Here is an 11,542-nt window from a genome sequence, read left to right as displayed (position 1 = left end):
GGCATTTTACTTTCCCTTGATTAATTCAATTAGTTTGAGTGGAAATGGAAGAAACCAATAAACTATAGTTTTACTCATTCTATGCTTATGAAGTTTTTGCTTGAATACTTAAACATATCCCCTCTTAAGGATCCTTAAGGTGTAAACCTTTTGTAGTATTCACAATATCTACTTACTATTTTTTGATAGGAGAATTCCAGCCAACCTATACTGGGTAGATGTAAAACCCGTTAAAATTGATTTCCATAAATCCAAATGTTAGCTTAAAATCTGGATGTTTGTACTTTTGCTATATCACTTATGTACTTGGCATTTTAGAAAAACTTCCATAAAGTCAAAACATTTGGAAATATTATATCACGTGATTTGTCATTCATATGAGGCATCGCACCTTAGTAGTACTTGAAACACAAAACTTGCCACATGTGAGTGAAAGTGGTATCATCCATCTATTATCAAAATTAATCACTGCCATATCGATTATAGGAGAGTCCTTTAGGTAACTATAAAACACGGCCAACTATGGCAACACTGCCGTTACATTGAAACACTTCCATCAAGTGTTCAAACATCACTTGTTAAATTAGAATTCACTAATTTTTTTAATTCATTGCAAAAAATCATGTATTCTACTTTCATCGACAAATTGTAGATTTTAAAAATGGATCATCTTTTCTTGTGGACCAAATAATGTAGAGAAGAAAGAATGCTTCCCAAAAAATGATGTAAAAATAATGTGACTTCATTCAACTCAATGAATACCTAAACTAAAAATGGAATTCTTATGCCAACTTTGTTGAGGATTTTCCAATGGGATTAATTTGTGGAGACTTGCATAGTAGTGAAATCACGTTGTAATATTTACCCCCTAATAGAATATCTTTAGCATTTCCAATTGCATGAATGCTTTAATTTCACCACATCCTCTCGTCCTAGCTCATATTATGCATGCTCCAATGAGGTACTAGCGTTCACTTTTGATAGTCGTAAGATCACAAGGAATGACACTAGAAAAGATTCCCCATGAAAAAGGCATCCATGACATTGAAACAAAGGTAGCGAGTGACATTTTAAAAAGACACATGTACACAACGCAATCAATGCCAAATGAGCTAACATATGCTCAACACCGGTTTTTTGTAATCGATTGCAGGACAAGGACTCCTCTAAACTTCGTCAAGTCCTCTAAACTTCGTCAATGCCAAATGAGCTAACATATGCTCGACGCTGATTTTTTGTAATCGATTGCAGGACAAGAACTCCTCTAAACTTCGTCAAGTCCCATCGATTTTGCTTAGAAGAATTTGGAGATCCTTCTTGCAGCCTCTCTCTTCTCTAAGTAATAGAACACACTCCCATCGTACATACCCCTGATTGCTTCTTTTGGTGCTAAACCTTTCTCGTCCTTGACCAACCAGTAAGCCACACCCCATTCTAGTTTTGATGCCACCCTGCAATCAGAAATACGAGATACGTCACATATTCGAACGCATAGAACGCCCACACAACGCATGTAAAGAAGACGTTACCAGCCAAATGGATCGTAACCATCCCTGATAGCCTCAGTCATGTCCCACAGCTCTCCAAAAGTCAACCGATCAGCATAGGTTCTAGCAAACTTGGTGAAAATCTCCTCAAACTTGTAAGGAACGAACCTGGAACAAAATGACAAAGGGAAGTAGGGAACCCATGTTTATGTAGCGAATCGCCTTTCGAACGAAGGCAGCGCCAAATGTTGCAAAGTTGCATCCTCACCTGCCCTCATTGTCATAGACCCCAGTATCGCTTCCATGGACATTTCGATGAATATTCTTTATATATATAGGGAACAAAGGAGAAGGAATCCAACTCTGCTAAGGGTAATTGGTTCAGTGCATATTGATAGAAATACGGTCACAAAGTTTCACAGAGAGTCTGGAACGATTAAAGAAAAGACGTTGGAACAAGTTAAACGAGATGGAACTCACGTCCTGAGAGGGGTAGCTCATTGGTAAATTGATGAGGAGCATAGCCACATAAGAGAGGATCGTGCCGAAGCCAAGCGCCCTGAAGCCTGATAATCTTCGATAAATTAGGCCCACAAAACAGTGCAAGCACAAAAGATTCCAAACAGTTGTTACGCATGATGCACCTATAAACGTTTCCCATGGATAGATGATGCCATCTTTATTGCGATCGAAGAATTCAACATGTTGTTGAAGAACGGTGTAATTGCGATGCTTATGTCCAATAGTGCCCTGTGGGTGTTCATTGTCAGCTGCGACCAAAGCTCTTGGAATATCTGGGACATCACACGGTACATTGCCACAGCATATGCAAGGCTCTTAACAAGCAACAAATTATAGGGCTCTCTCTCTCTCTCTGTCTCTCTCTCTCTGTCTCGCTCCCCCCTCTAGCCCTGCTGCGCATGCCTTCACGCGGCGTCATACAGAAAACCAGACCGATTTAATTAAGGGGTCATAAACGGCAGGTAAGAATCGACTAAACGGCATTTGCTCCCACAGTTAAACATGTTGCCCAGGCAGACCAGCAACTATAAAAGCTTACGAGGCTTCGGCAATGTCATGTCGTGCGTATTGACCCTCCGACGCAAAGTCACGGGGGCCTGCTCGGTGGCCGTCTGCATGGCCTCATTTGCAGCTGTGGCCATCAAGTCTCGAAAATATCACGGTTAGAAAATCTGCGGACTGTGGTGGGTAGTCGATGAGAGAGATCTGATGAGAAACTGGGCAAAACGAAGTTGAAGGTGAAGAGAAGAGAGATGAGAAGATGCTATTCTTGAAAGGACATACGAGAGTGACTTGCTACAACGTGGCATGCAAAGACCACGTACTCAGTGCATGCTCTTTTACACCCTCGTACAAACTTTGCTAACCACACGACTAGAAGATTCTGTATTCACCCCATCCTCTAGTGTGATCAAACCCTCATGGTCAACCGATGGGCAAACCTCAAACAATGCTCACCAAAAACCGTCATGTGGATTGTTAAATCCAAAAAACAAGGTGAATGGCCTGCCCGAAATCCAAAAAGCGAAAAAGAAGATGAATTGGATGCACACTCAAGGTGGTGTGCACAGAAAACGGCGGGGCAGAGACTACGGGAAAGCTCAAAGAACAAAGAGAGAGAGAGAGAGAGAGAGACAGAGAGAGAGAGAGAGAGAGAGAGACGAAGGAAATAGCAAACCAATTACAAAAAATCAAAGAATTTCTAAAATTCGAATGCCAATTTCCTTTCTTAGAAGTGTGAATCTCTAATAAGACCTACCCTTGAATTTTGGTGGAGAAGCCTTTTTAAATTGTAGTTTTGAGGCCGTTAAGAGGCCATTTCAATTATATTTTAGTGAACAAACCTATAAAATCTTTAAAAAAAGCTCGTAAATGTTGAAGCTGAAGGTTTTTGTACTGGTGAACATTGACCCCGAACATCAAGTGACCAACCAGACATATGGTCAACCATCAAAACACTCCCTATCAAAGCCAAGGGAGAGCCAAGGTGGTGAATCAAGGTGTTCAATAGAAATCACTTCACTCCTTAGTAGTCCCTAAATTTAATGAGCACACCTACAACTCCTTAAATTAATTTGCTGATTGACAAGAGTCTCTTAAGCATATTATTCACTCCATTTGAAGATATAGTCTAAAATACCCTAATCTTGGACAAATTAGGCCTAAAAACATCAAGCACTCTTTCAGGGCATACACAACAAGATGTAACCCTAGGGTGTGGGTTCAAAAGAATGCGAGAGAGAGAGAGAGAGAGAGAGAGAGAGAGAGCATCAATATTAATCATCATGGTCATTATGCTTCTAAAAAATAATACATTACATGCGATGCACTATGAAGGGGAAGGGGAGGATGACATGCAAACTTTAGGCAATTGTGATGTATATATCACTATTTTCCATTCAAGTCTCTTTGTGCATGTTACTATGGACTTGTTATTTTTGGATATAGGTTATGGCTATTTAGAGGCTAGCTATAATCATCTTTGTAGAAGTTATAACTGATTTTCTTGCAAACACACTTTTCATCATCTTTAAAGAGAAGCACTACAAGGTATTGGTCGATTTTCAACACTATTACCGATGGAACACTAATTTTGATTTTTTCATGGACCCAAAGCATTTAAAAATCAGCGGTATATGTGTCGATAAATGAGAGTCGATATATATTGACACTAATAAGCATCGGTATATATCGACACTGATAAAGTATTACTATATACCGATACGGATAAAGCGTTGGTATATACCAACACTTTATAAAAGCTTTAAAAAATATTTGTGGGGCAGAATAGGGCTTGTTTCAACCCCATTCAAGCCCACTATTGTATGCATATTATTAAAAGGTAAGAGTTACAACATGCCCATGCAAAATTGCCAAAAACTCTCAAATCATCATGTCTAATTACAAAATGTCTCTTTCGAATAGGGTAGTACAAAATTTGAAGATGAGATACAAAATGGCAAAATTGCTAAAGGTATGCTAAATAAAATGGCAAAATTGTCGAAGGTATGCTAAATACAAAATGGCAAAATTGCCGAAGCTATGCTAAATACAAAAAGATAAAACTCCTACTAATTTGCCTATGAAATACTAGAATCGATCTGCCTCTGCTTAATCCCTCGGCCTCTCCCCCATTGCCTAATCCCTCGGCCCTGCATGTGCCTGATCCCTCAGCCTCCTCTCTCTCGCTAGGGTCTCCACCTGCAAGCTCCTCCTCCTCTATGTCATCTGGGGTATCCACACTACCACCCTAAGAATGAAACTTTTAAAAAAATAAGATTACAACTTATTTGTAATATCAATGGTATGATCAAACATGCTTGAGAACAATGATGATTGGAGTAGACTTACATGCCAAGCAGCCACCGTTGTAGCCTAATTGATCGCATACCCCTAACGCTCCTGGAAAAATTGCCTCACCTCTACTTTCCATGCATACTTGTACTCCTCATCTGTAGGAGTACGGCCAATCACAGATTCCTGTGAACCCAAATTAAGAGAGTTAGATGAAGTGCCATATATGGGTAATTAAAGATTCCTGTGGACAATCAGATTCCTATGGACCCAAATTAAGAGAGTTAGATGAAGTGCCATATATGGGTAATTAAACAAATAGAACAATGGATGATAAGAGAAATGGACTAATTATCCATGCCTCGTTGCCTTCCCTTCTACCACTCCCATGGTGCAAATTACCTATGGTATCGAGCCATCTCGCCGCCGCCCTCCTTTGAGTATCAAACTTCTTTGGGTGCTCTTTGAACTCTTTCTTCGGGAACTTCCAATCGTCTCTGTGTGCCCATGAAGGTTTACCCTTGCCAACCTTCATATCTCCGACCTACGATGTGGGAGACATATGCTCATGGGATATTTCATGTAATCATCAGTCGTAATCCAGAGAGTTTGAAGATTCCCTCTTAAGCTCCTCTATGATAGCATTCTTTGTTACCTCACTCTAATTGTGCTAGTCTTTGAAGATATCCTTAGGAAAATATGCAAACATCAGGTGCTTCATATGAGCAATCACTCGTTTCCCTTTCTTATCCTCAAAGATCTCTCCCAACTAATTGAGAGTGTATGAGACATCCTCGGGGTTAATGTGCTTTGGTATCCAATGGATTTGAGAGTGTATGGGACATCCTCAAGGTTGATATGCTCTGGTATCCAAAGAAGGTGTGAGATGGGAGAGCGTGGGGTGGCAGATCCACCTGGGGTAGAGCGAGAAGGGTTGGAGGAAGGGGTGGTGGAGCAAGAAGGCATGGGGCCAGTACCAAGCTTTGTCTCATCGTGGTAGGGGAGGCAGGAATGTACAAAATCATCTATGTCTTCACCCACCACAACAAGAGCCTATTCTAGTCTTGCAACGGTGATCAGTGGTGTAGCCAGGGATGTCGGGGAGCGAGGGGTGAAGAGCAAGTTGCACTATCTCATCCACATTTGCGATTGCAGCTCCATCCCAGCAACTACCCTTATTAGTCTTCCTAGAGGATCGATGCCCCCCAGGCAACGATGCCTGACTAAATGTGGCAGGGACACTTGTCAGGTAGAACCTGATGCTACAACACTAAATGTGATAGGCAAGGTATGGTGGGTAGGCAAGGCTGATGCTACAACAATAGGAAAACCCGATGCCAAAGGAGGGATGCCAGTTGAGGTCATTCAAGAATGGATAAGACTTTGGTATCCCTCCAAGTTGAGTGGACTCATGGAGGCTGCAAAGTCCTCGAGACTCATGAGGCCATGTTTCCCCTAGAGCTCCTAGACTTCTTTGATGATGAAGACATGTGTTGTGAATCCATGGAGAATAAATAAAACACAAACCCAAACAAAAAAGAAAGCCAACTAAATAAAATTGCAGAAAGAGAGAAAGCTAATTAATGCAAAAATAAGAAGAGAGGGGAGATGAAAGAATACAGAAAAGATTAATGCAGAGGAGAAGAGTAAGAGAGAAAAAGAGTAGGAGAATGCAAAAATACGAAAATGGGTGCAAAAATGTGAAAAACAGAGGAAAAGAGTAGGAGAAAGAGAGAACAGAGAGAAAGAGAAGAAAAAGAGAGAAAGAGAGTAGGAGAAGAGAGGAAAAGAGTAGGAGAAGAGAGGAAGAGAAGAGGGGAAGAGAGTAGGAGAAGAGAGGAAGAGGAAAAGGGGAGGAGAAAGAGAGGAAAAGAGATGGAAACAAGGAGTCATAAAAAATGACAACAAAATCATGCTAATGACAACACAATTGCTTTTTTGGGGAAAAAAAAAGAAGTGCATTTTTCTAAACTATGGAGACAAAATACACAATTTTATGTCAAACATCTTTTAAAAATAGCTAATTTATGGAAAAAACATTACTTACATCTTACTCTAAAACCTAAAACGTCCAATATTATGAATTGGAAAAAGTGTTCTTGGAAAACATGACAAATTACAAAGGAGAAGTAACTATTCTATTCAACTGGGAAAGTACTTGGACCTTTTGCTTATATATATAAATTATTTTTCAATGTTTAATCATCCAAATTTTTATAACTCAAAACCATACACAAGAATTTCTACAGCTTGCAATGTAAACATTTCTACATATTGATGAATTTCACTTTCTTTTTTTTTCTCCTTTTTAAGCATCTTTGAATCAAATTTCTCTTGAGCACTTTTGTTGAAAGAGTTTTATACCAATTACTTCCATAGAAGTAACAACATTGCCCTCAAGTATAAGTTTTGTACCAATATATGTTTCCAAACTCCATGTTGTATGTAATGTGCTATCCATAAACCTATAGGAATGCATTGTCTTTAAAAAAGTCTTTCTTTTTATCCATTGGTAATCCAATGCTTGAATTTAAGAATATTTCAATATTAGCATAGGTAGTTATATGGAGTTCATGGCCATAGAAGAGGTTTGTTGAATGTAAAGATTTTTTCAGATTTAAATATTAACTAAAGATGTATATCATCTTAAATATTTGGATCAAATAGTTAAATTTTGATCTAAATAGTGACGATTTTAAGTTTATCAATCTACGTTATTTCAATGCAAGCCGTTGTGATGTGAACTTGGATTCTGGAATCTGAAATTGGGTGACGGATTGATATTTCCATCAAGGGAGTGAAATTTTCATCCAAAAAAGGGGGAAACGAAGTGTTCCAAAATGTGTGAAATCTCACTTTCATCCAATGAAACTTTCAGTGCCAAAATTTCCCGCCAATGGAAAAAAATTCATCCAAAAATTCTGCCAACAAAAAATTTTCATCATCAAAATCGGGATTTCACTGGAATTCCAAATTCCATCGAAGGGAGAAAAGTTTTCATCGAGAGACTGAAATTTTCGTTGACCAAAATTTCAATCCGTCGATGGAAATCTCAGTCTGTCGACGGAAACTTTTCACCCTTCGATGGAATTTGGGATTCCAAAATCCACTTGGATTTTGGAATCCCAATTTTGATGACAAGAAAATTTTCCATCTACGGAACTATGAAAATTTCCGTCTATGAAACTATGGAAATTTTTCCCTCGGAGGAATTTTTAGACGAATTTTTTTCCATCGGCAAGAAATTTTGGTATTGAAAGTTTCATTGGATGAAAGTGAGATTTCACTCATTTTGAAACGTTTCATTTCTCCCTTTTTTGGATGAAAATTTCACTCCCTCAATGTAAATATCAATCCGTCACCCAATTTCGAATTCTAGAATCCAAGTTCACATCATTATTTTTGAACAATAATTGTTCTTGTTTTCAGGACTTAGAATTTATTTTTTATAAACTAGAAGTTATATTTTTTCGATGGCTTAGATCAAATAAAGTAAACTCAAAATTACTAACATCTAAATATTGACCATTAGTGGAAATTGAACCATTTGGTCCGATGACAATAGATTATATTATTACTTTCTTCTCTAAACTTTGACCATTTAGATAGTTTAGTTACTATCTAATTCTAAAGACGTTTTAAGTTTTAATAAACCTCTTCTATGAGCATGGACTCCATATACTTATTTATCTTAACATAAAAAATATGCTCTAATTCAAATATTGGAATGAACGACATTGATTGAGATAAATTTCCCTAATTTATTGTAGAAAATAAAGCATATTTTGGTAATTATAAGTAAAGGATGTATTATACATTTCATAGTCATGCATGAATTTTGGACGGTCTTAAAAAATCAGTACGAGACCACGAATCAGACGCGGATTCAAAATCTAGAGACTCAACTCGCGAATGAAAAGTTGTCTGAGTCTGAATCGGCAGAGAAGTTCATCACCAGGGTGAAGAATCTGTGCGATCAGATGACTGCGATTGCATCACCATCATCAGCGAGAATCTAGCACGAAGGTGCATACGGATTCTCCCACCAAAGTACGACGGTCTTGTTATGGTGTTGAATACGCAGAACAGAAATCCACCCCTCAACTTTGAGGATTTCAACGCGATGCTTCTGGAGGAGAAGATGTGTCAAAAGATGAGGACTGGAGAAGATTCGGCTTTTTGGGCCGGATCAAAGAAAGGTAAGGGTAAGGACTCTGGTAACCCATCTTCTTCTTATGATAAAAAGAGAAAAAAGAAGATCAAGTGCTTCTATTGCAACAAGGCAGGGCATGAGTGCTGCAAGAAGATTGCATATGAGAAGAACAGAGTGAAGAAAGAGTCCAGCAACAGTGCACAGGCAGTACCCATAGAGCTGTTTGTCGCAATTGAGGAGATTTGCACGGAGGCAGTTCATGTACCTGCAGATGAACCTTGGATCATTGACAGTGGCGCATCGCGCCACATGACCAATCGGAAGGATTGGTATACCTCTCTACAACCGGTAGGGAATGACATCATGGTAGCAGTCGGCAATGATGCAAAATGTCCAGCAAAAGGAAAAGGTACGATTGCTCTTAAGTCAGATGGAGTTGTAAAACAGTTGTCCGATGTTCTTTATGTGCCAAATATCAAGAGGAACTTGTTGTCCGTTTTTGCGATCACGAATCGGGACCTCAAAGTTCAATTCGATAAGAATGGTGCACAGATCCTGGATCTTCAAGGAAAGGTCATTGGTAAAGGTACACGGCACAATAACATTTACAAACTCTCATCTTTTAGTGCTCGAGCGGATGTGAAGAACACTAAGCTGTGGCATGAGAGGTTTGGTCATCTAAACCTTAGTTCTTTGAAGGAGATGCATAAAAGTAGAATGATTGCAGACCTACCAAAAATTTCAGATCTGCCCGATGCATGTGAAGCTTGCATGATGGGCAAGCAACATCGGCAGCCCTTTCCTAAAGAGGCCAGCAGAGCAAAGGCTCCTCTAGAGCTTGTTCACATGAACCTCTGCGAAAAGATGGAGATGGAAGCTTTGGGTGGTTCCTTCTACTTCATGACACTGATCGACGACTACAGTAGAAGGATATGGATATACTTCCTAAAGACGAAAGACGAGGCTTTCAGTAGGTTCAAGGAATGGCATGTACTGGTCGAGAATGAATTGGGGAGGAAGGTGAAGAAGCTGAGATCAGATAGAGGTGGAGAGTTCACATTGACTGAATTCAAAAGTTACTACAAAAGTCACGGAATCAAGAGGCGGAAACCCCCGCCACATACATCACAGCAAAATGGAGTAACAAAACACAAGATGCACGTCATCTGCGAAATGGGCCGGAGTATGATGAAAGGGAAAGATTTGCCAAAGTCTTTCTGGGTTGAAGCATGTAACACTGCAGTTTACATCCTCAATCGTAGCTACACGAAGGCTGTAAACGGGATGACTCCACTGCAAGCCTTTTCTGGTAAGAAACCTTCAGCTGCACATTTCAGAGTTTTTGGATGTGACTGTTTTGTGCATGTCCCTGATGCTACCAGGACCAAATGGGAACCGAAGAGCCGAAAGTGTATTTTCTTGGGCTACAGTGAAGAGGCGAAGGGTTACCATCTCTATAACCCTGGTATCAAGAAGGTAATTGTAAGTCGCGATGTGGTCCACTGCAAGCCTTTTCTGGTAAGAAACCTTCAGCTGCACATTTCAGAGTTTTTGGATGTGACTGTTTTGTGCATGTCCCTGATGCTACCAGGACCAAATGGGAACCGAAGAGCCGAAAGTGTATTTTCTTGGGCTACAGTGAAGAGGCGAAGGGTTACCGTCTCTATAACCCTATTACCAAGAAGGTAATTGTAAGTCGTGATGTGGTCTTCTCAGAACAACCACATCAATTGGAGGAGGATGCTTCCTTCCCAAACAACCAGGACCAGGATATCCATCTAGTACCGCCACCAACAGCAGACCGAACTCCCCCAACAGTGCTTGGGAGGATTCAAGACAAAGAAGATGAAGAAGAGCCTGTAGAACCACAATGGCAACGGCCATTCCTGAAGTGGGTAAAGCAGCTTTTGGACAGCAGAGAACCTCCAGCAATCGAGGAGGAACCATCCGAACACTACCAATCCAAGAGATTAGAGGAGCAAAGAAGGGTGCAGGAACACTTGGTCAACTATGCTTTGATGATAGAAGTAATCCATGCTGATGAACTCAAGTGTCTTGAAGAGGCACAAGGCAATGATAGGTGGATGGAGGCTATGCAGTTGGAGTATGGCTATATAATGAAGAACAACACTTGGGACCTTATGGATCGACCACCAAAGTGCAAGGTAATCAGGACCAAGTGGGTGTACAAGATCAAGTACAAGTCCGATAGCACGTTGGATAAGTACAAGGCTTGGCTCGTGGCAAAAGGATTTGCATAGGTACATGGTTTTGATTATCAAGTTACTTTTACTCCCACAGCTCGACTAACCACAATTCGTAGTGTTTTGGCTTTAGCTGCCCAGGGAAGTTGGCCCATGTTTCAGATGGATGTGAAATCCGCCTTTCTAAATAGAGATCTCAAGGAGGAGGTATACATGGAACAACCACTAGGTTTTGAGATCCCCGGTTCAGAAGGTAAAGTCTGCAAACTAAAGAAGGCACTTTACGGGCTGAAACAGGCCCCACGAGCATGGTACCATCGAATTGATGCCTACTTTCTGCAAAATGGGTTCAGGAGGAGCCCATCTGATGCAAATTTTTATAT

At 40.1% G+C, this 11,542-nt stretch overlaps 1 protein-coding gene across 1 annotated transcript; it reads right to left on the bottom strand.

Moving 5' to 3' along the window:
- Window positions 1-1,294: 1,294 nt before the first annotated feature.
- LOC147888293 (peroxygenase-like) lies at window positions 1,295-2,650 on the bottom strand. Its single transcript, XM_087393434.1, has 6 exons — window positions 2,548-2,650; window positions 2,132-2,281; window positions 1,968-2,053; window positions 1,756-1,850; window positions 1,530-1,655; window positions 1,295-1,451 (listed from the first exon to the last, which is right to left on the bottom strand). The coding sequence occupies exons 1-6, from the start codon at window positions 2,648-2,650 to the stop codon at window positions 1,295-1,297; spliced, it is 717 nt and encodes a 238-aa protein (XP_087249560.1).
- Between the last annotated feature and the right edge of the window lie 8,892 nt (window positions 2,651-11,542).

Source organism: Dipteris shenzhenensis, chromosome 22, assembly GCF_047967505.1.
Source record: "Dipteris shenzhenensis isolate YYH24624 ecotype China chromosome 22, Dip_SZ_1.0, whole genome shotgun sequence".
Lineage (NCBI taxonomy): Eukaryota > Viridiplantae > Streptophyta > Polypodiopsida > Gleicheniales > Dipteridaceae > Dipteris > Dipteris shenzhenensis.
The sequence above is the reverse complement of the archived record's forward strand: the minus strand, read 5'-3'. Positions and strand labels throughout refer to the sequence as shown.

Coding starts and splice junctions, on each gene's coding strand:
- LOC147888293 (XM_087393434.1), bottom strand. CDS start 2,650: ATGGCCACAGCTGCAAATGAGGCCATGCAGACGGCCACCGAGCAGGCC. Junction 1,851..1,967: donor TGAGCTACCCCTCTCAGGAC/GTGAGTTCCATC, acceptor TACCCTTAGCAG/AGTTGGATTCCTTCTCCTTT. Junction 1,452..1,529: donor GGTTACGATCCATTTGGCTG/GTAACGTCTTCT, acceptor TTCTGATTGCAG/GGTGGCATCAAAACTAGAAT.